This window comes from Pezoporus occidentalis, unplaced genomic scaffold (assembly GCF_034315485.1).
Source record: "Pezoporus occidentalis ecotype Australia unplaced genomic scaffold, CSIRO_AGI_Poc_V1 ctg14, whole genome shotgun sequence".
Lineage (NCBI taxonomy): Eukaryota > Metazoa > Chordata > Aves > Psittaciformes > Psittacidae > Pezoporus > Pezoporus occidentalis.
Window position 1 is genome coordinate 7,301,077 of NW_026913209.1, and position 24,348 is coordinate 7,325,424.

Genomic DNA, 24,348 nt, shown 5'->3' on the forward strand with positions numbered 1-24,348 from the left:
TTGAATACAAAGCTGGAGAAGGTTGCACCGCACAAACAGGAGGATACGTTTCCAAACACGGTATTATTGATCTTCAAAGTCTACCTTCTACAATGACTTCCTAATTCTCTTTTTTGCTATTTGATTAATTTTTTTTACCCCCATATCCATATTGTGGAAATATTTCAATGGAGAAGCAATGCTCTGGGACACGGCATTTAACATGGGAAAGAGCAGCAGTCCTTAGCAGCGTTTACACATACCCAGTGTAGACTGGAAAGCTGGAAGCACCTAACATCCCAGGCAGTGATCATTTAATATTCCCATGTAATTTCTCTATTTTCTTTCTTTATATACAAATATATAGATAAAAGTTTTAACGTAAAGAACTGTTTCCTCCTATTCTGCTATTCTTTTCCCAGCTCCTTGAGCCACTGCTCATGCTGCGACTGAAAAAGCACCTGAGAGAAACAATTCAGGAAGGAACAAAAGGAGAGGTTTTATTCCCATTCTTTATAAATACTGATACATAAAAAACAAAAGTACAAATCAAAATGCAGAGATGGGAATAAATATTTGAGGAGACACAGGCATCACAGTGAGGAAGGAGATTTTGATTTTATCTTTTCTCTTTAACCCCTTTCATAGTTTATTAAATGTAATCAAATATTAAGTCGATGAAGGGTTTATAAAGAAGGAACAGTTCCCCCATCTTCAGAAGTGACTAACCATGTTACAAAAGGATTTAAAAAAACTCAGGTAATTTAACAAGTCTTAAACAGAAATAACTATTTAAATTTAGGCCTGTGCTTAAAGCAGATTGCTTTGCTAGGGCACAATGTCTGATTCAAAAGTCAGAAAAAAAACTCAAGTGGATATATGTTTGGATGCATATTCAGATTAGTTCATTTCAACTGCTTTTCAGTTGAAACTGCTGTATGTGAAAATGGTGAAGAAAAAGAATTACTGCTTGCCCGAGTAGATACAAAGATTAAACATATTAAGTCCAAAATCTACAAATAATAATTAAAAAAGACTCCTTTCCAGAAGTTACAGAGTTCTTTCACATATTTAGAGGCAGGTATCGTATCAGGATGCAAGACTACATCAGTCATGATCACTGTTAATTTCAAAGGACAAACGCATGTGATTTTACTTCTGCCCGTACTATTGCAATTTTATTATTCATTTAATCATATTAAAATATAAGCTAATTATAACAAAATCAGTTCCTTAGCATGTGTCCACACTTCAGTGTGGTGCTCAGTGTAAATATAAGCCAGCTTTCCTGCCAAGAACAGCCTGTCTACTTCAGCCAAGAAGAGAAGCAAATAAGCTCTGCTGGTACAGATAGGCACTTTCCAGTCTCCAGCCCAGCTTGCCTATAACAACTTTACACTTCACTGTATCACACTGTTGCTGGCAGCGTTGACATATCCTCATTTTAATAAACCTGTGGACAGCAAAAAGCCATCCACAAAACACACCGTAGCTCTCAAAACCAGCTTCAGAGCCGTGAGCTGCTCATGAATAGCACCCTCTGTGAGAGCAACGTGATTTATAATTGGTATACAGAGCCCCTGTGATTAATATTCATGCTACATCCCAGAATAAATAGGAGATGCCAGTCTGATCCAAAGCCTTCTGAAATTGATGGAAGCCTTTCCATTGACTGCAGTGGCTCCAGGTCAAACCCCAAGTGTCCAAGTTTGTTTATACCTTTTAAAAAAGAAGGAATTCACTCTCCACATGTTTCAGTCCCTCACATTTATTGTCAGCAAACCTCTGGCAAAAGAATGCTCTTCCCTGCAACGGGACTCTTACTGAAGGAGCTATACATACAGAGACTGAGGACATAATCTCAATGTTAAACCAATAGCAAATTGGAAAGAAACTTGATTTTGAAACCACGCAAGACAAAACTGAAGTGAGAAAGTGATCCTTCTTCATAAGAAGTACAAAACAGCTCAGGTTTTTGTATACCTTCAGGTTAAGAAGAAAATTTTCAATGAGGCACACTGAACCTTCATAATATACATTTAAAAATTTCACTCATGTAAATCTAATTCCATTATAACCATCTTGCTTAAACACTGCAATTATAGCTCCCAAGGGTAAGCACATGAATAGGAAATTAAATATGGCCATTTAAATTACTGTATGCAAAGCAAAGATTTTTTTTACTTTTTAAAAGAATTTAATACTACTTATAGGTGTCCTTATTAAATGCAGACTGGCAATGAAGTTAAAGAATAAAACCTCATTTATTTTTATGCTACTTTATAAATGTTTTGAAATCCAAGTCCTCTCACAATAGTGTACAGTAATTGGATTAAAACTACCTTCAAATAATTTCCACCACACCTTTTACATAAAACATCTTGCAAACCCCACAATGTCTATATAGTCATTTTACAGTGATTATAAAAAAAAATACTATGGAATTAAATAAAAGTGGATTGATATGGATTCTCCTTCCCAGACAATAAAATCCTAGCACCATACAAAATATCATGATTTAAAACTGAGTGCTGGCTCCCCTTCTCTCTTTCTTTCATTTTAATAACAAAACAAATTATTTTCCAAAGCATGACTGTTAATAAGCAGATTCGTTTCTAGAGCAGTTTTCAGTAATCATTTTGCTTCAAGAAGAAAAATATGAAGTAAAAAAAAAAAAGAACAAAAAAAAGAAAACAAAAAAAGATACAGCAAATAAAGCTCTAGGGTCAATTAACAGTGAGTCCCCACAGAGGCAAAAGTGGACATTTCGCGACGGATGGTACTGAAAGGGGAGAGCTCCAGTTCTGTGGTGTACTCATTGTCATTGTCATCACTTGTCACTGTTGAAGACTTCTGGATGCATTCATCGCAGCAGCAACAGCAACACTCCATAAAGGCCCTGCTGAAAGGTTTACAGAGGCAGAAAAGAAGAACTGGGGTAACACAGGACTTAAAGAACAAAAGGAACTGACTAATGAGATGGAGGAGGTCCATAGTCTGCCGAGAGACCCCTGTGGACATGTAGGCAGTCACAATGTTGCAAATGTTTTCAGGAATGATGCAAAACCCATACAAAATGGTCAAAGCCACCACTGTGCAGTTCATCTGACTTTCCAGCTGAATTTGTCGCTTGTTCCCCCTTGTGCTAGCCTTTTCTGCCCTCCTGATTTTCCTCGCGGTTACCAGGGAGCAGGTAATAGTGAAAAGGGTAGGCAAACAAAAATAGCAGCCAAAGTACCACCAGAGTCTTGCTCCATCATAAGTGAGAGCGAGCACATAGATGGTGTCGGGCAGCGCGGTGGATATCTTGACCACACAGCGCTCCCCGGGTGGGCTGCCGCTGTACTCAGGGTCCTCCTTGGCCAGCTGGCGCAGCACCACCTCTGGCAGCGCCAGCAGCAGCGCGCCCACCCAGATGACCGCCAGCTTGGCCGTCGTGGAGGTGCAGTTTTCAATCATCTCATAATACATCTGCACGTTGGTGGCAGCACGGAATCGGTCGATGCAGAGGGCGCACAGTGTGAAGGTGGTGACTCCCAAAGAGGCTACCTGGAAAGGAGAAAAGGGGATGCAAGTTAATACAGATGCTGTCATAGAATGGCTTGGGTTGGAAGGGACCTTAAAAATTACCTAGTTCTAACCCCCTGCCGTGGGGAGGGACACCTTCCACTAGACCAGATTGCTCAAAGCCCTCTACATCCTGGTCTTGTCTGGGAAAAACAAACAAAACAATAAAAAAGGAAAAAAGGGAAAAAACAAAAAAAAAGGACAGCTATAAGGATACAGTCCAATATTCAGTTGAGTGGGAAAACTTCCTTCATCTCCTTCAAAAGCCCCCTGGTCCCCTGTTGATGGCAGTCATCTTAGAGATGGAAGATGAAGGCCTGAACTCACTCAGGCTGGAGAGGGATTTAATGTATTGTACACTGGGTGAAAGCTTTTACCATTGAGCTGTTCTCTGGAAGAAGGGACTATGCTCTTTCATAGTTAAGAGAGAGCTCAATTTGTACTCTGAAATATTAGTCAAGTTTAGCCCCTTGACTGACACAGGCAAAAGAAAACCTAGTTTAGGGGCATTAGTGTAGCACACAGTTAAGCAGCATGGTGCCAAGCACAATCAAAAGAAGCATCATGGACGGAACTTACATTCCAGTGTTTGCTGAACTACCCAGCATGCACCCCAAAAGAATACACCCTTCTGGTTTTCTGCCTGCACATATTGATTTCAGCTTGGTGACACCCTCTCCCGGAAGCCCATGCAAGAACCTGTGCAACACCAAGCAAAAAAAAAAACCTGAGGAACTGACCAATACGGAAACCTAAACCCCTTCTTCTCCCCATTTTTCTAAGGGGTGTTTTTCAGAAAGATCGGTTCCACCACAGGGGTTGGAATTTAAGTGAAAAGGGGAGAGATGGGAGAGTTTTCCTTCAGCAGAAGTATGGATTTAGGCCTCCATCACATGCTCATCAAGCATGCAGGGGATCATAACACCAAAATCTGCCGTCATCTACAAAATTTAGGAACCCTGTGGATTAGGCATCTTCTGAATGGAGTAGGATCCAACAGCTGTTTTTGTGGATTTAGGCTTTTAAGTGAAATTCTGATGGGATGTAGGTACATAAAGTCATCCCGTGAGTTCAGAGAGACTGTATCCAAAAACTTCAGACTTCCAGAGGCTGTGCAAAACCAACCTTCACTATAATACTTAGGCTTTGAAATCTATCTTCAACATTTCCTTTAGGAAAAAATCTCAGGGAAATCTAGGTTTAATTTCACAGAAAACATCCTGTGGGGAAACGTACTGAAAGCCAAGAGAAATGGCTTTGTTATTTAAATGATAATGCTGTTGAAATGGATTGGACAGAGCTCTCAATTATATACTGTTCAGGAGCAAGTACACTGCAATGCATATGTTCTCCAGCTTTAATAATAATCATTTTATGCATGAATAGAAATGTTGTACTGTCATGAAACATAATTTCCTATCATTTGCCCTATTTATAATTTAATTTCCTAAAAAGAAATTTGCAGGAAGACTATTTGCATTTTGGCCTAATCCTATTACCAATAAATTGAGCTTCAGTTCAGATTCAAAGCAGAACTCCCATTAACTTCAATTCAAGAAAGATTTGGTGCCTTGTTGCATTCTAATTCATTTATTTTCTTGGGTTTGCATGCTTGTGTTGTGCTGAAAATGTGTTGATGCAAAAGAAAATAAACTTAAATAATACTCCTAATAAATGTAAAGAATGCTTACTTTTATCATGAATAAAACATGTCTGTGCAATTAACTGGGAAATCTAGGGTAATGTTAGGCAACTCACTATAATTTGGCTTACCCAAATTTGATGTGCAATGATGCATTAAAAAATTGTATAGGTAAATTTAAAAAAAAATAAAATACTTTCCTATTTCCACCATAATTTGAAGCATTCCTGTTCATACATCTCATGTAAAAAGTTCTGCAATTATGCACAATTATATATCAATTTCAGCCTTCAATATTTAATGGCCATATTAGACTGCTAAAATTGAGTATCACGGAAAAATATTAGGCTCTTGGGATTAGAACTGTCAAACATTGGCTTAGCTGAAGAATTCTTTGAAGCAGCTTCCTAAAAGATGGAATGAGTAAGATCTCAAACTAATTAACTTGCAGGAATATTTAATGATGACAAAGCAGTACGGTAAACATTTTTAATAGACAAACCAATTCATTTAGGAGCTTACACTGTCTGACAAGATTCAAAGAAAGCTTGGTAAATATAATAAAAAAAAATAAAAAACATTAAAGAAAAATTACAGTTACAGGGAACTCTTAATGAAATCATAAACTTAGCTAATGAAGATAATTTTCATGGATCGCTGCCGAGTCAGAGTTTTAAATTAAAGACTATTGACTTCATTGCAAAACACTGAAATGTGTGTGCAGTCTTCAAACTCCTTAGAGTGACAGCAACACTTCAGCCAGAACATCCAACATGAATAACAAAAGGGTCAGCTCTCTACAGCTGTGGGAGACAGGGAAGTAACCGAGATTCAGGAATGAACAGGGACTGAAATAAAAGCCAGCAGATGAAAATTTGAGGTTTTTCTCTCTCAGCTCTCATGTGTCTCCCCCCCCACCCCCAATGCACATGCTTTTGTTGCTTTAGCATTTCGTTGCAAACAGGCTGCTACACGGTGGCTAAGACATTAAAACTCTGCAGCTGTTAAGGCCGGACTAATGAAAGAAGACATGTCTACTATGAACAAACATAACCTACAGGGTTCTTGTCACATTAATTGACCAACAATGTGGAGGTTTAAGACGGTGAAATAGAGCAAGAAGAAAGAGCAGTGGAAGTGTGCTTTGAAAACTCTCCTGTGGATTTACTGATGAAACAAGCTAAACAAAACTAGTGTTTCTCTGGAACAGGCAAAGATTTCCTGTTTTCTGTAGATTAAGGGAGTTAGTGATGCTATGGAAAAACTTGCAAAAAACAAACAAATACTCCCGCGCAGATGAACAGGGATTCAATCCAGATGACTTGCTTAAAGGCAGTATATTTAAGGATATATACTGCATTAAAGGCAGCATATTTAAGAGTCTGATTACTTACTCCACTCCATAGACTATGAGTAATAGTCAGCAAAATCAACGGGTGCTGCTCAGAGCCTATGTGGGCGGGAACTGGGCCATGCATTCTGCATGTTCACACAATTTCAGTTTAGGGGTGTTTCTTCATACCAGTCATACTAATAATTAGGCTTAAGCTGAAAACGTGGAAGAAGCCAGAAAAGTTTCCTTTTTAATCTGCTATACTGCCCTGAAATAACCACAAAATAAGGTAATTCATTTGATGAGGACTAGGTAAAGAACAAATTAACAAATCCTGAAGTGGTGTGAAGCTGGGTGGAGTTTAATGGTGCTCTTCTTGTTGTAACAGCTGAGTTTCTGATACGCTGATATGCTGTTGCAGTCTGAATTCCAACAACCAGGCAGGAAATGAGGCGAGGCAAGGCTCACCAGTTTTCGATCATCACTTAGTTGTCTGATTTATTTCCGTACAGTCCCTATGAAGATTCTACTTCAGACTCTAAAGATAATGCCAGTTTACATCTTTCCCTTACTAGATGAAATCAGGAAAGTCCCCAGGTTTCTAACTGAATGATCACCAATCTGCTTTGAGGAGGTGGTGGAGTAACCCTTGCTCTGAGGAGATGCCCACACTATCTGGGCAGAGAAGGGCTTTTGAAAGGATTACCAGCTACAGCACATACACACAAAAGATGACATTATAGTTACAAGAGACTATCTTGATACTGTTGCTCCTTTAAAAGCATTGACGAGGATATTAGTGGGCACTGTCGTGCTCCTTCTAGACACTGCATAAGCCTTTGGTCATTAGCTTAGCAGCTGTTAGTCAACTGTGTCAAAACTCATTTGGGGAACTGAGACCAGAGAGAACAGTAAAATCATGAAACGCTCAGCTTAATTGCATCAGTTCTCTCTGTCCAACCAACATACCCAATTTCCCTTTCACAAACACTAACAATTACTGAAATGTTCTCAGGCCTTCCCTGACCTGTCCTACTTCTTCTCCTGGCTGTGGTCCCACAGCTCTTGGCCCTGACCTCCAGGAGCAAAGCCTCTGGCTGAGGAGGCAAGCTGTGCAGATGCAGGATGGTGAGCAACACCAGTGGAAATGAGACTCTGAATTTTGTCTAATATCTGCTTGACAAGACAAAGGTAATGAAAACAAAACCAGAAACAAGATCAGAAAAGATGACTTGGGTGAAAAGGTTGAGGAAGACCAAATTCTGCGAGTGAAAAAAAAGAGAGATTGGGTTACTCAATTCAGTAAGGTGAAGACCAAGAAGCGATATTACTACTATCTACAAGTAAGTCTACCTTGAGATATAAAATTGATTAAGCCAAAGGACAGTGAATATAACAGAATGGGAATCAACCAGCCATGACCAACTCAAAACTGGAAATGAGATGGACCATTAATCATCTCAGACATCACACTCTTGAGCACACCTTCTAATGGAGAAGTGAAAGGGAACAATGTAGACTGCGTTTATATGGAACATGATAAGAGTTATAAGAAATGGCTGCTTCTACCAGCTGAAGCTGGATTTTCTAAAACAGAATATTTTTTATGTTGCTTACAGTTTCTCAAACTACACAGCACTCTGCCTTCCTTTGTAACAAGCAGGACGGGTATTCACAAAATTTTCCCATTGTAATAGAAAAGCTGAACTACAAAAAAAGTTGATGACTACTAGCTCTAAGCTCTCAGTGATACCCTATAGAATCATAGAATAGTTAGGGTTGAAAAGGACATTAAGATCATCTAGTTCCAATCCCCCTGCAATGGGCAGGGACACCTCACACTAAACCATCTCATGCAAGGCTCTCTTCAACCTGGCCTTGAACATCACCAGGGATGGAGCATTCACAGCTTCCGTGGGCAACCCATTCCAGTGCCTCACCACCTTAATAATAAAGAACTTCTTCCTCATACCCAATCTAAACTTCCCCTGTTTAAGTTTGAACCCGTTACCCCTTGTCCTATCACTACAGCCCCTAATGAATAGTCCATCCCCAGCATCCCTATAGCCCCCTTCAGATACTGTAGACTCTTTATACTCATTACTATTGTATAAATGACTAATTTTTCCCACCAAGCCATTATACTCTATCATCTTGCTACAGTTGTTCTATACCCACACTCATAGATTTAGAGTCTGTTAATGCAACGTATCATGGTGGCTCTTGCAGACTTGTCAATTTTGCCTAAGATAAAGTTAGTACAGCCTGCAGGTTTTGTGCTACCCTACACTTGCAGTACAGCATCCAGTAGTAAGATTGGACTACCACAAAATATGAGGTCAACCCAATTAAAAAAAAAAAAAAATTCAATTGTTTTTCTAGATTTCTGTTTTCTATTCTTTCAATTAAAAACCTCCAAACCCAAGAAAAATGGTCATTACTATAAAAGAACAAAAATAAATAAATATCTCTACTTCTCTTACACAAAGTGCTATTAAACATTAATGGGTTTATGCTTCAAAATAGGTAAGGTTCACTCAGTTAAAACGCTCCTTGAAACAACCCAGTTGTGGCAGAAGTAATTCCATAGCTAACTAGTACAGGAGCCAGAGTATGCCTCTGACATTAGCAATTAGCTTAAGCATCCTGGATGAAAATCTACATCACCTTAATTATCTAGAAGACAAGATGGTAGTTCTTGAAATCACTATCACAGAGATTACCTACACCTGTGGAGCAATGGGTACAATATGGTTGTTTCCATACATACATACATTCCATAGTACTATCAACACTCAAATCAGTGTTTCTTACTCTTATGTATATCTCAAGAGTGATAGTGTTCAGAATCAGAATCCACTTCCAAGAGCTGCCTTTGAATTTTGTTGGAAGCGAAAGCCAACTAGATCATCAGGACACTGGAAACACTCATAACTACACTATATTCTTATCCAGAGGGTTGGAAAACTCACAAAACACAAGAGGATTTAATTTTGGCTCATTTTACTGTTTATAATCTACCATGTTATCATGTAAGCAAATTTCATTTACTTTTTTTTTTTTTTAAATAAATAAATGAGTCCCATTTTCCACTGAGTATCAAATTCCCATTAAGCTACACAAGGGACTCCTGCACTAATTATTAACAACATGGAACTACTGCTAAAAATCAGCCCCTTTCTCCTTTGCAAGAAAAATCCTGTCATATGGAGAAATGACATCCCAGTGCTCAGAGCAGAGTCAATGGTGCCGGGATAGCAGATGTTGCTTTTTCCTCCCCACATATGTAACTGAAATATTACTGACCCAATTTTAAACCTAGTCTGACACAAATTCAGTTCCATGCTGAAATGCCACATGCAAAGTTTAAGCCAAAAGCAAATTTTTATGGACAACTTATAAGTCCCTAAGAACTGGGTTTGCAGAGGAAAAGAAGATTGATAGAAGCACCATCATGGCAGCAACTGTCACCATGCCATTAATATCTAAGGGACAGAGGTATATTAACACTCCTGTTTTAAATAATTATTTACTTCCCAATAAGTGCTGAAGATATTCTGTGCGGTAACAGACACATGCAGCCACTGCCCTACAAAACTCCCAGTATGAAGCTTTGAAACTGCGTACCCGTCTAAGGATCTCATCTACAATCCAGAGGACTTACTGGAGGCTCAGGAGCCTAGCTCTGAGTGAAGTCAAAGAAGAGACATAAAGAGGATACTGCACAGCAAAAGACAGAAAAGACAGATAATATGCAGCTTTTATAAACTCCCATTAAAAAAAAATGTATTTGCTTCCCTAAAGTGAAACTTAAAATAAGGATCTCCAGGGAAAGACAGTAATTCATATCCCAGGCTGAATCAATCCTTTTGCTTTCCACTAAAAATACTAATTGTGATGGCTTTCCTGAGCTGGAAGTTACCCACCAGGAAAAGAAGTGATGCCACAGACTGATTGCCAAAAGCACATGCAGAGACCGGGCATCAGATTTCAGAGGCTTTCAAGAATCAGCTCCAGAGTCAAGGTCAAGCCAGTCCCTTATGCATGACAAGGTCCAGATGAGGACACCACAAACTTTGTCTTTCTCTTCCTTGTGAGGGGTATGAAAAAGGAAGATGCACTCATATTTATTAGCACCAGCGCAGGGCTGAGTACCATTACTGGTCTCCAGAAATTGTTGCTCTGTGCTGGACTATACAGGATGGTAAATCAGCCTCTGCAAACCCTCATTCTAAACCACTCATCAATTCTAAATTCTTACTCCACTACAAGTAGCTTGTCCCAATCTGCCAGCATAGAAAGTGATGCCTACTTTCATCGACCCCTCTCAAACTCATCAAGCTTCTAGTGTAACCTCTAAAAGCAGAATGCACACAACTCAAGCAAGCTTCCTTTTAAAGCCCAAAAGACCGTTTCTAGTCCTAGTTGACACAATCCATTTGTCATCATGAGCAAGCTGCTCTGGGTCTTGAACAACCTACTTAAACCTATTTAACCCCTTCACTACTGGCTTCCAGCACTGAAATAGAAAATAAAAATGCTACTTCACAGGACTGCTGTATTTAACAACTGTGAAAAACTACAGATTTTGTCTACATGTATACTTCTTTTTACTAAGCTGTAGCATAAATCTCTAAGTAGGGCTACTGGAACTATATTGTTCTGTACTGTTTTTTTTTTTCTATTCCCCTTTATCCATCCCCCAACTCTTTTATTGGAAAGAGTGGATATGCTTGAACAAAAAGAAAAGGGCTCCACACTGGGAGGGCTTGTGGAACAGGAATTAGCTGAAGCCATTGTCTTCATATTATCATTTACCCTATATCTCCTGAGTCTGAACAACGCTGAGCAAAGTGTACTGAAGACATCAACACAGTGTGCAAGTAAACGCTTCAGCCACTCATGCCTAAAACTAGGTGGCTGAACCACCTGCAGAAAAGTGGCAAAAGGTTAAGGACTATTGAGCAGAGAATTGAAACTGCAAAGGAGAAGCACAGCTCCACACATCCTTATGGGCTGAGTAGCTGCCCCAGTTGTCCTAACTCTCTTCTCGTTCCCTCTCAGTGCATTTAAAACTGCCCCTCCAAGACAGGGTCAAGTGAAGTTCCTGGTGGAGATAACTTCATCTACTTCTACTAACCATGTGTTTTGCTAGTTTCGTTCTCTGCCAGTTTACCCTTATCATCTAAAGAACTCATGAGAAGCACAGAAGAATTAATTTACTCAGTTTCTTCCTCAGTCATGGCTGAAATGACTGCTTAATGTGCTTGGTCACAGCAGATCTTTACCAGGTATGGGAAAACTGCCCTTTGAATTAAGTACTGGGGAGACCTTCTACTGCTGGAAGCTCAACATTTACCTACAGGAATGTGCTTGAAGCTATCATAAAACATTTTTCCCAGGCCATATACATATGTGTTATCTACCACTGGCAACAGATGCTTTGTTGAAATTCTGCACAATACCCATCAAACAGCACAAATAGAAAAACAATTGGCCACATGAAGCTAAACTAAGAAAACTCACAGTTTCTCACTTGAAACCTTTAAACACAGTACAAAACATGCTTGAATAATGTTAAAATGCTGTGATCAGCGTATCACTTGCTCTGGATAATCAAACATCCTCTGCTGCCTAGTTGTGAAAGTACAAACTGTAAGGACAGAGTGCTCAGGCCAGTGTCTTTGATGTTTAAAAGGGAGAGGTTTCTGGATCTACAACTCTGGGTTTGACACAGCTCCTTAGACACAGCGCAGGGAGGGGAGAAGTGGCATGCAGAAAAAGAGATTCAAAGCACGGAACAAAGCGACACTTAACAAAACACTGGGCTAACTTACAGAAAACACAGATAACAGCTTAAAATTTGTCCATATTCTGTCTGTATTCCACAAAACTTTAGAAACCTCTCCTAAAGAGGTTAAGCTGTCTACAGCTTAACTCTCAAGGTATGAAGAGGACTTTATCCTCCTCCCACTGTGTGGAAGGGGCTGATCCTGCCCAGGTGAGTTACAACAAGGGAGAAGACAAGAGTTTTTAGCTGCCAGGTGAGCGTGCTGCTGTGAACAATCCCTGACAGAGCACGGAGGAGTAGCTGCTTGCAGGGCAGATTTCGTGACATGCTCTGCAGCTGCATCGCTGCTGGTGGTGTCACTGTCACTGTGTAATGCCTGTGAGATTAGAACATCACTAGGAAAGTGACGAACCTTTGCTCTACCAGCCTTCGCCATCTCAGCAGGGTCAAATCCTAATTTGTAGGACAGTGCCCTTCTTGCCAAGCTCGAGGCAAGCTGTGGAGGGTTGCAAACCAGCACTGGTGCTCAGTACCGCCTCATGGCTACAACTTAGAGGGGAAATCCAGCCTTTTACCTACAGCTCCCGGGGTGATGAATATACTTTGCATACTTGAGTATTATATTTAACAACTACTGAATGAAAAATATACAACTCTGGGAGCAATACAGAACCCCCAAGGCTGCAACTTTTTAGATCTGTACCTTACATATAAATTAATTTCATTTCCTCAGGAACAAGGAGAATTTTTCACTTTTACACCCCAGTAATAATTAACCCTAAGACCATGCCACTGGTCCATCATGACTGAATCGGTGCCAGTTCTTGAATAACGCTTCAACTCTAAGTATCTACAGAAAAAATAAGGTGTAATTGACATATAAAGGGGGGGTAGCAGCAGCTGAATGTTTTTCAGATTACAGCTTTGGAAACTCCATTTTACCGAAACCACTTTCAGTTTGACAAAGTCTTTAGTGCCCAAAGCTGCACAGCATACGCAACTAATTCTGAAGAACAGCGTGGCCATGCACATAATACCAATTACTGATCTTTAATTAGAATTAGCATCCAAGGAATTACTTTTATTCTGTATGTGAATGCACCAAAACCACGTTGGGAAGTGTAAAGTGTCACTCTAGGAAAGTCCTGAGAACACTTGATCTGCCTTACCTACTTTAATTGAAATGGTTAGACTGCAACTGAAACAGTGTTACTTATTTTATTGGTTAAAACAGTAGGGAGGACTAAATTCAGAAATTTTTAAAGCTCCTAGCACTACCTGTTTCTCAACAAACACATACTTACTACTTCATGTCTTCTTAAATGCAAATAGATAAAGTGGACTCTGAGTTTTTCAAATGTAATGTTATATTACTGGCCTTGCATACATTTAAGCGTAGCACAGCTCCACCCTTTGTCCAATACCACCAGTAATAAAGGACATCACATATGAAAGAAGTAATGACAACTTAGTGGCTACACACATCACACATCTTTCTAAACTCTAAAAAATATTGGTTGTCAATTACATATTACCGTGTACCAATGTGCTGTTGAAACTGATATTCTGTATTAATAATAAACTGGGGTTTGTTTTGGGAGGTGGATTTTGTTTGTTTTTTCCCCTTATATCTCATTCTTGGAACAGGAGAATCAACAGTTATTTCCTCAGCTTTCAGTTACTAAATAATGTTGAACATAAGGTTTTGGGAATACAGAAGAGCCAGCCAGAATTATGGGCTACCACCCTGCAAATAAATAAGGTGGACAACCTGAATGCTGCCGGCAGGACTCTGGCCAGCTGGCTGAGAGCTTTCTCTGACAGAGCTTCTGAACAACTGCCAAGAAGCTGCCGTTTAAATCCTGCTGGGGTCTTTTTTATTATTAATATTTAAAATAAGCTAAATAAATAACTGTAAGATTTGAAGGCTTAAGTACAACTTAAGAGCATATACATCCCATTGCTGGTCCTGTCTGCAATTACCTTACAAGCTGTCCCCAGTCACGCCCTCCATCCGCTTTCCTGACTCACTTCACCTTAGGAAACAGGAGAAAAAAAAACTAAAAAAAAATGAAAGCTCATTCTGAGAGGATTTTCGCCTTTCAGGATCACAAAGAGCAAGGAAAGAAGTTTGGCAGAACTCGCGCGAGTGGAAGGCAGAGCCAGCCGCGCTCAGCCTGAGGTTATAGTAATCCCCCGGTGCTACGGCCACGGCCGCCTCCGGTCCAGCCGGTGCCTCGGCGATGCCCGGGAAGCCGAGACCAAGCTCGCGTTGGACCCCCCCCGGCTGGCAGCGATAAGGGCGGGCACCCACAGGCAGCGAAGGCCGGCGGAGAAGCTCGGGAGAGCAGTGCTCGTGGAGTGAAAGGTGCTCGGAACCGCGTCCCCTAGAGCCATGCCCACCCTCCACCATTACCTCGATGTACGGGACGATTTTGCAGGAGAAGTCTTCGAGGAGCCACTTTTTGGTGAGCTCCTGGAAGATGACCAGCGGCAAGCAGAAGAAGACAATGAGGAAGTCCCAGAAGGCCAGGTTGGCCAGCAGAGAGTTGGAGATGCTCCGCATGTAGTAGTTGTGGCAGACGATGCACATCACTGCCATGTTGCCCATGATGCCGATGCCGAAGATCACCACGGAGAGGCACATGACGGCGTAGGCGCCGTACGACTCCTCGGTTAGCGGGTAGAAGGGGTTGCGGAGACGGGCGCGGCGCCCCGTGGCGTTGCCGCGGCCTCCGGAGCTTCCCTCGCCTCCCGCCGAGGCGTTCAGGGGCAGCCAGCGGGGGCCGCCCGCCGCGCCCCTCCCCGCCGCCGCGCCAGCTCCGCGGTCGCTGCTCCGCGCCCGCCGCCGCCCGGCCCCCTCCGCCCCGCGGGGCGCACCGCTGCCGGGCGCCCCCGCTGCTCCGCCGGGCACGGGGAGAGCCGCGCCGGGGACAGCAGCTGCCGCCCGCCGGCCCGCAGAGAGGGGCGTCGGGGCTAGTGGCGAGCGGGCGCGCTGCGGAGACGCGGGCAGCCCGACGGCCGCAGCGGGGGCCAGGGCGCAGACAGCCCAGGCACCCAGCACCTGGCAGAGCAGGGCGAGGGGAGTGCGGAGGGGCTGCATAGCCGCGAGACGGGGGGCTCGTACGCTTCCCTTTAGAGCCGGCGGCCGCGCCGCTCGGCTGGGATGGGAGCGGGAGGCATGCCCTCCTGGGTCCCGGGGACAGCCCGCCTCCCCGGGGCCGGGGCGGCCGCGACGCCGCTGCCGCCGGTGTCCGCCGCTGCAAGTGACAGGCGCTGGAGCTGCTGTGATCGGAGCAGCGTGGAACCTCTTCTTGCCGCCTCCCGGGGCAGACCCGGAAAGTTGTGTCGCTGTCTCCGGCGCGCCGAGTTAATGTAGCAAGTGCAGCGCCGGGAGGACCCCCCTCCGGCGCTCCGCCCTTTCCCGGGACCGCTGCCTCCTCGCCAGCAGCCGCACCGGCCTCGTGCTGCCTCTTTACATCCTGCCTCCGCTGCGGACAGTTGGTGGTTCTATTGGTAAGGAAAGGTCCCTTGTGGAAAACACTTCCCCTCCTCGGGTGATCGCAAACACTAATTCCTCCTCTCCTCCAACCTCAGCGAACACAGGTTGCTGCGCGCAGCTTAAGGTGTTTAAGAGCTTTGCGAAACTCTTGCCGGGGTTATCACCGCGCTGTCAGAGCGCCCGCACCGCGCCGGAGACCGGTGACAACGGCCGGACCGGGGCGGCAAAGTTGCTGTTGAGCGCCGGGCGGGCGCAGCCGCGGGACAGGCCCCTCGGGGCTGCTGCTGCCTCCCGAGCCGTGTGGGCTCCCGCAGGAGCGGGGCGGCAGGGGCTGGTGTGGGACGGACTCCCCGCCTGCTCCCGCTCCCCGCGGCTCGGGCTCCGCTCAGCCCTGCGCGGTGCGCCTCAGCCTGGCCCCACCGCGGCTGCCGGGGGCGCGCCGGGGAGGCGGGCGAGAAGCGGTGCCGCACGTAGTGCGCAGGCGCCGCCCGGCGGCCCGGCGGGGCCGATCGGTCCGGGGCTGGGGCTGGGACTGGGGCTGGGGCTGGGGCTGGGGCTGGGGTGGGGTGTCTCCCGCACGGCGATGCGGGAATGAGCTCAGCCGGTGCTCCCCGGCCCCCGCCAGCAACCTGCCCGTGCGGGGGTGCGCCGGCAGAACGCGCTGCTCCGCTGCCAGCGCCCTCGTAGAGCGGGGCCGCAGCCCCCGGGCGTCTCTGCACCTTCAGGCGCTCCGCACGCTGCTGGCGGCGCCCCGGTCTCGGGGTCTGGCCCTCGGCACGCGGGAACCTCGCACGCCAGCAGGGACCGCTGGCGGTGGGAGCAGCTTCGGGCAGCCGGGTGAAGAGCAGCCTATGAGCGCACCTCGCTGCGGGGCAGAGAGCGTGGTCTGCGGAAACGGACGATCCCGTGTGAGAGCGCAGCGTGCAGCGGAGTGGTGCCCTTGAGAAGATGGGGGTCAGAACATCAGCGCCGCACTTGAATAGCGTGAGAAGCACCGCCGCGAATTTTCGAGTGGAGAACATTCGTAGACCTGGAGAGACAGGTCTGCGTTTCTTTGCTGTTTTTAAGGTTTGTGTATGGTCTAGCTTCGTGTCTTTGTAGTGGGATAAACTTTCTCCTTGTTTCTCTGGTTTTATTTAATTCAGGTGACTTCTCAGCTTGCCGAACTTGGATACAATAAATATCTCACTCCACATAACCTTAAAAGAGTCTCTATCACCCTTGTTTCCATTTCTAAGAGTCTTAGTGTAGCTTATTACCAACAGGTTTAAAAGTTTTAAACTTTTCCCATAAAGCAGTTGGGGAAGCATTCTTTCTCCCCCTCAAACTCAGCCCGTTTGATGTAGAGATCAGAAATTTAGTCAAAGCTGCCACAGCTCCCCATTTTAGGGACTGAAGTCAGGACTGTGGATCTAATAGTCCTGTAAATTCTTTTCTTGCAGGCCAGTTTCTAAAGTCTTAGTATCCCAAGTACGAGGGATGTATTTGTAAGTTGGGTTACCAGCTTTTTTTTTTTGTGTGTGTGTTAATGATCAACAAAGAAAACCACATAAATCTACAGTGATAAAAAATACAAATACACATCACATACATAAAACCAACTTGTCAGATGCAGTCACAGAGATTAGTACCACTTTTTCTCAATGGGATTGAACTAATCTGTAGCATAAAAAGGATCCTTTCATACTGTTTATGTGTAAAAACACAGTTGTACAGATTCACCCACCTGGTGGAAAGGCATGGTCTGCCTCAAAGTACTCACTAGGTTGGCCTTGATGTCAACAGAGAGGAAAAAGTTCCTTCCTGAGGTCATTTATGTGATGCTCATAAGTGTGGGGTAGAAATTACTGTCTGGAAGTGCTGCTCACACACACCTACCCTAGCAGGAACTTAGAAAATTATTCTGAATGAAAATTACAACCTTTCAATGGGTAAAACCAGTGAGTCCTCTCCTATCCAAATCTAGGCGTTACCCAGAAAACACACAAACAGGACAAATAGATAGCTTTCCCTTCACCATACACATATAGTTGAGGTATGATTGTCAGAACAGGCATTTTATTCTTTTTCTTCCTTAGCAATGTGTCACCTCATGAAGTTAAAGTGATCAAGATAATTTTAAGACTTCCTAATAAATAGTAAGTTTTATGTAATAAAGGTATCTATGAATCAAAAAAAACCAACCCCCCAAAAAAAAATCAACCAAAAAAAAAACCCAAAACACACACACACACAAAAAAACACACACAAAAAACCCCCCAACCAAAACACACAAAAAAAAACCCCTACAACAAACCCTACCAGGAACAGAAAATAATGATAAATATATTCAACCATTTTTTCCCCTTGTATTTTTCTCCTATTTGTTTCTTCTGAGCTCAGGTGGTGTATAAAAGGAGTTAATGATGATAATGAGCTTACATTTACTGTGCCTTTCTTCCTGAAGAGTCCCAAAGGGCCTTACAAACAGATATGACAAATTCACTGCTTCTTCTTAAAGGATACTGAGGAATATTGCTTCTGGGTTTTATATGAAAGAAGCAGACAGCTAGCAGACATGCTGCACTTCTGCATGCTTCTGCAAGAAATCTGGACAATGAATAAGAAAGTTAAGCAGTGCTTGATTTACATCACTCATCCTTTAATGGTGAGATAAGGAACTATGTGGTACATAGGTTTTCCAGTGTCAGCATTCCACCTGCTTTACAATAGAGAAAATTGATTTCTAAACACAATAAAGTCTCATAAATTATTGTTCTCTGCTTACATTTTGTCACATTTCTCTTACTTCATTAAGTATTTGGCTTGTTACAAAGAACAGCACATCTCTCCCAAGATTGGATTTTTGTAGCCTGTAGCCATACAACCACCCTGCCTGGAATGGAAGAGCTTGTTGTAGTTACACAGACATAATGCAAGTGTTCTGGGCTTTTGTCTGATTAAAACATTAACATCAAAAGGAATCAAGGGAATGATGTTTTGTAGAGGTTTCTTACCTCAGAGAGATGCACTTATGTGGTAGGTGTATCTGCACCTCACCATAATTAATTCTGCCAGTCTAAAAAGGTCCTCTTGCTGGCTTTAGAAACACTTAATTCACATTATCATAGTCCCCTGCTTACTACTGCTGCTATCTTAGATGCTGAAAGTTAGTGTCTGAAGGTTGTGTTTTCCCAGTTTCTTTGGTCTCAGATATTTAATTGACATTTTGCTGCAGTCCGTATAATTTCTGAGTTGTTGGGTTTGAGTGGTTTGTTGGATTTTGGGGGGGGGTTGTTTTTTTGTGTAGGTTGTTTTGTTTTTTTGGGGGGGTGGGGGGTTGTTGTTGTCTTTGTTCTTGAGTTTGGTTTTTAATATTTTTGTGGAGGGACCAGCACATGTCCTGTGTCTTCCAAATAATTTTGGTACTTCTTATGATAAGATCTTCCTTTAGGATAAAGCTCCTACTCTGCCATTTTCTGATACAGCCTCCAGTTCATTCAGGCTTTCACAACTCGTAGTCTGCTTCTCTTCTAAAGGAGTTGTACATGTTTTGACAGTCTTTCTGCCAATTCCTGCATTATAAATAGTCTTACAAACCAGCAGCAGACATTTATATTTATAACACATAAAAAAAAAAAGGCATTTTTCTCTTGTTAGATGAGGGAACTAAAATTCAGAGATGTTTTTTTCAGCCAAAATCTAAAAAAAGAAACTCAATAAACATGTTCTTACATGAAAGAAAAAAAAAATATTTGAAAGGCTTCTAAATACATTTTTTTTTGTTGGTGGTGGTGTTCTACAACATTTGATTATGATAAAGAAATCAGTAGGCTTTTAATGGCTGCAATTTTGGGGTTTTGACATCTTCAATATTCATTATGTGAATAAGTGATTCTCTTAGCCTGAACACGTTTTTGTGTTGCAGCAAGAAGGTTGCTGTGCATTTTACCTCTTCTTGGGGTTCATATTCAACAGTTCATCAATGAAGAAGAAAAAAACACAAATTAGTTTTGGTTTTAAACTACAGTGTGCTCAGATACCACCTTACACTCCACTCTCCTTCCTAGTTTAGGCAAATGTAATAGGACAGCTTTTTTCCTATAGGAAAAAGACTGATTTGTTTATGCTGTATTCTTACATCTCACTGGGTTTTGATGCGTATAACCATGTCATGAAAATCTGAGTTCAGACAGAACATAATTTCTGTGCTGTGGTATCGTTGGGATTTTTATTTCAGACAGACCAAAATCCCCTAATCAGTGAAAGGACGTCTGTTGTTGAATTCAATTGCTTATATGGGTGGGTCAGGCTCTGTAATAATAAATAAATGTTGAAAAGTTTAAAATTGAAATTCAAGAAGGAATACAAAGTTTAATGATAATATTGGGAATTTCTTGTAGTTGCTACTCTGATTCTGCATTCATTGAACTCCATTAGGAACGATTACTATGGCTCCTGAGTATAGACTGCTATTCCTGTCCAGTTCCACATCTTAAATTATAATGCTTTTACTATTAACCTTTCTCTTTTTATGAAGTTTGAGTTCTGTTTTAAAGGGTAAACATCAGTGCTCGTATCATGTAGTCCAAATAGATTTGTTGTTTGTTATCCTTGTTTTGAAAGATAATTTCCAGCAACCCTTCTATTACTATTAGAAATTAAGAGACAAGTGATCTGTATTACATGAAAAACTAAAATGTGGTAAATAATTGCATTGGTGCTTTTCTGTACTATTTTATCCAAAAGGCAGAATGATATATAGACTACCTAACAACATGGAAGAGAGAAGTCATCAATTGTTTTTTTTTAAGGTTAATTACCCAGGGAATAAGTTATATGATGTGGAGTTGTAAGAAAGAGTACCTGTTATTAGTGAGTATCCTTGATAGACCATAGGTTAAGACAATGAGGGTGAAGCCACATGAGTCATGTCCATATACATCAAATTCTTCTACTTCAATCTCTCACATTGATATCATCCCTTTTACCTGTGAACCTCTTCACTGTTTTTTGTGCAGAAAATGCTCAGACAGATAAAAAGTCTCAAAAATCTACAATACCAGAGGTGAGATGCAAAGACTTTTTTTTTCCCTTTGCCTGGTTATGAAATTCAGATCAAGAGAAAATAATAAAACCTTTCCTTTTTAAAAGTTTATTCTAGATTTTCACTGTATAATCAGTAAGAAATGTAGAAGGGCAATACAAGTCTTATGGACACAAGTTAAATGTTGACAGACTTTTAAAGCGGTAGCTGGTGTCAGCTTTCCACCTAGCAGTGATTTTTCTGAAGTGTCCACCACTGTGAAATTTTTTTGATCATTGCATTTCAGAGAACTCTTTGATTCTGTTTGTTTGTCGGTTGGTTGATTTTTATGTTTGTGCTTGGGGATTTTTGTTTGTTTGGTTGGGGTTTGTTTTGTTTTGGGTTTTTTTTGATAGCTGCATTATGCAAAATATTTTCCCTATATTTGCCACAATCCTTTTAGTTTCCCCATGCAGAAAAATGCCCATGGTCTTTCTCACTTTCTTGATCTCCAAGTCTGACTGTTTCAACTCATTGGGATTGGAGCCATAAACCCTGAAAAGCGCACAGGAACCACTACTCCAGTTAGCCACTACTTGCCCTAGTTTGTTATTTAATGCAAAGTGAAGTTCAGGGGAAACTAAGACCTGAACTGTGGTGACTTCCAAGTTGTGGACAATTAAATAAGGAAGATCTATGAGGCCATTTCACAGCTGGAGTGGAGAACTGGATGGACGAATGAAAGCTCTACCATTTCCAGTTAAAACTGTGCTGAGAAATTCCCAAGAATTGGCAGTGGTTCACAGATCCAGACAGTTTTGGAAGCACTTTTGCCCTTGCTGCCAGACTTGTGCCAGACTGCCCAGCAAGCAGCACCTCTCCCAATGCCACCTGCAGTGTCGTTAATATGTATCTTGGAGTGGCTGAGGTAGTCAAGTGACACCTCAGTTGCTGGTTTTAAGCAGAAGGTGCAGCTATAAAGAGAAATTAAATGAGGGCAAAAGGAGCTGAGAAAGACTGTCAAGGACAGAGAGGGAGAAGAGTCAAGAAGGCTCACAGAAAAAGTCGTGAGTGAGGAAGAAGGGATTCTCTGGAGAGAATATGAAGAAAAGAGCAAAAGGAATAAAATGAAGAGTGAGAGTGTGGTGTAGAGGTCACCTCATCCCTTGAGAGCATGGAGCAGGCAGCTTTAGATCGTCTGTCCCTAACTGCTATTGTTATGTCCCAAAGTAGTGGTCTCCATCTCTGCCTCCCATGTGCAGTTCAAAACTTTTCTCCAGTTTGGAAAGCTAAAATGTATTTAATTGTAAACACTTTAAATCTTACATTTCCTGCATGTACAGAGGATTTTCTCCCTTTCTGTGCCACATTCAACTACTAAATATGCAGCCCAGACATGCATTAGCTTTTGTGTGCAGTGAAGAGCACTCCAAACCTTCTCATTTATGCTGCCCTTTGTTCACAAGGGCAAGTGTAGGCCATTGCTTTGTCTATGCAAGATATTTCTGCCATGGGCTCTCCTAATGCAGTAGCTTGCTGCTGTCCTTTCACTTCTGTTTTTTAAAGTTAGACTTAGTTTGTTATATTCTGCCTACCGTTACTTCAGCTGTAGTTTCATTTGCAGAGCTCATTTACACGGTGTTTACCTTTTCTTCCAGCTTATTAATGAAGTTATTAAAACAAGGAACATCTTTATACCTTGCAGTGGACCCACCACATACTTCACCAAAACTTAGCGCAATCCACTGCCATTTCTTATCAGCCAGTGCTTGCGATCCTTCAACCTGTTTTCAATTTACATGACAGTGCTTATGTCCAAAGCAATTTGAATGCATTTTGGGAGATTTAGTGAGACACTGCATTAAATCCTTTATTAAAATCATGCTGTGTATCTTTCATCCAGGATTTCTGCAGTTCTATCAAAAAAGCAATCACGTTTCCTTGGCACGACATGTTCCTTATGAACCCATGCTGCTTATTGCTTATCGTTCCATTATCCTTTGAATGTTTAGAGGAGTGTTTTGGGGTTGTTTGTGGGTTTTTTTCTGTTTATTTTCTTTTTCCCCTCAGCAATTGTTCTGTTCTTTCACATTACAGAATATGCTTGAAATTAAACTCCTTGTTTAATAAACCACTCTTCTTCCCTTTATTGATGTTTGAGGGTATACTTGCTATGCTATATGACTTTTCAGAAATAACTTTTGAGGGCTTAGTGTTTTCCCTGTGTACTGAGGAATGCCTTTAACCTGACTAACAGGCTGGATACAACTGCTTTTCTCACTCGTGTGCTATAAATAGCAATTCTTTATTTTTTGTTCTCCTGGTTTCAGCTGAGGTAGAGGTAATTTTTCTCCTACTAGCTGGTACAGTGCTGTGTTTTGGATTTAGTCTGGAAATTATGTTGATAACACACCGATGTTTTAGTCGTTGCTCCGTAGCACTTACCCCAGTCAAGGACTTTTCAGTCTCATCCTCTGCCAGTGAGGAGGGGCACAAGAAGCCAGGAGGGAGCAGAGAGAGGAAACCTGTCCCAAACTCGCCAATAGGGTGTTCCATACCGCGGCACCTCATGCCCAGTATATAAACTTGTGCACCTTGGGAGAGACTTACCACTGCTTGGGCGAGTCTGGGTACCTGTCAGTGGGTGGTGAGCAATTGTGTTGTGCATCACTTGTGTTCCTTGGGTTTTATGTCTCTCTTTGTTTTCGTTATCTCCCTTTTCATTGCTATGATTATTATTGTTGCTGTTATTATATTTTACTTTATTTCAATTATTAAACTGTTCTTATCTCAACCCACAGGTTTTACCTTTTTCTGATGCTGTTCCCAGGCCCAGCGGGCTGCTGTGGGGGGTGAACACATGGCTGCATGGTACTTAGTTGCTGTTAAAGTTGGGGTTAAACCACAGCACTTGTTTTCTGTCAAACTTTCTACTTTCAATGAGAACATATAATAAACACATATATCTAGAATAATGAGTTTTGCCCACCTCTCTCCTACCAAATTAGCCCTACTTTTTTACTATGTTTGCATTTATTTTATTTCTTTCAACAGTCCCTTTTTGTATCAGTGACTTGTTCTTGGCTTTATCCTGAAAGCCATTGAGCACTTTGACCATGCTTCAATGAAATTGTAAGAATATATTTACTTTTCGTCATGCAGATTTTTTGGTAAATATTCATACATTCACGTGAAGTACAAGATTTTATGCTTCGCTGTTGCTCATGCAAGTCATCTTCTGTGGTTCGTCTTGTCCTTGAATACAGGCCCACTTTGTATGTTTTGTTTGCTTTCTTCTTAATAAGTAAACATATCGCTCAGGGGGGAAGAGTTATTTCGAACTGTAGGATGTATTTCATACACATTATCCCCTTCATGTAATCTTTGCTCTCAGTTAAGCACAGATCCAGATTGTGTTAAAGTTGGTGAGAATATTCCAGTTCACTGCAGTGAATTTGTATCACATGCTTAGCTGTCAAATCTCATATTTTGTTTTAGTTGGCATCCTCTTTTCTAGTTATTGTTTTGT

General features: G+C 42.1%; 1 protein-coding gene across 1 annotated transcript; it reads right to left on the reverse strand.

Annotated features, from left to right (window-relative positions):
• Window positions 1-1,727: 1,727 nt before the first annotated feature.
• GPR37 (G protein-coupled receptor 37) lies at window positions 1,728-15,548 on the reverse strand. The gene is made up of 2 exons (XM_062609721.1): window positions 14,729-15,548; window positions 1,728-3,528 (listed from the first exon to the last, which is right to left on the reverse strand). The coding sequence occupies exons 1-2, from the start codon at window positions 15,413-15,415 to the stop codon at window positions 2,710-2,712; spliced, it is 1,506 nt and encodes a 501-aa protein (XP_062465705.1). The 5' UTR covers window positions 15,416-15,548; the 3' UTR covers window positions 1,728-2,709.
• Between the last annotated feature and the right edge of the window lie 8,800 nt (window positions 15,549-24,348).

Bases quoted from the DNA above. Each gene is read 5' to 3' on its own strand.
- GPR37 (XM_062609721.1), bottom strand. From the start codon at position 15,415: ATGCAGCCCCTCCGCACTCCCCTCGCCCTGCTCTGCCAGGTGCTGGGT. The intron at 3,529-14,728 runs GTAATGGTGGAG...TCTCCTTTCCAG, and splicing joins AAATCGTCCCGTACATCGAG to GTAGCCTCTTTGGGAGTCAC.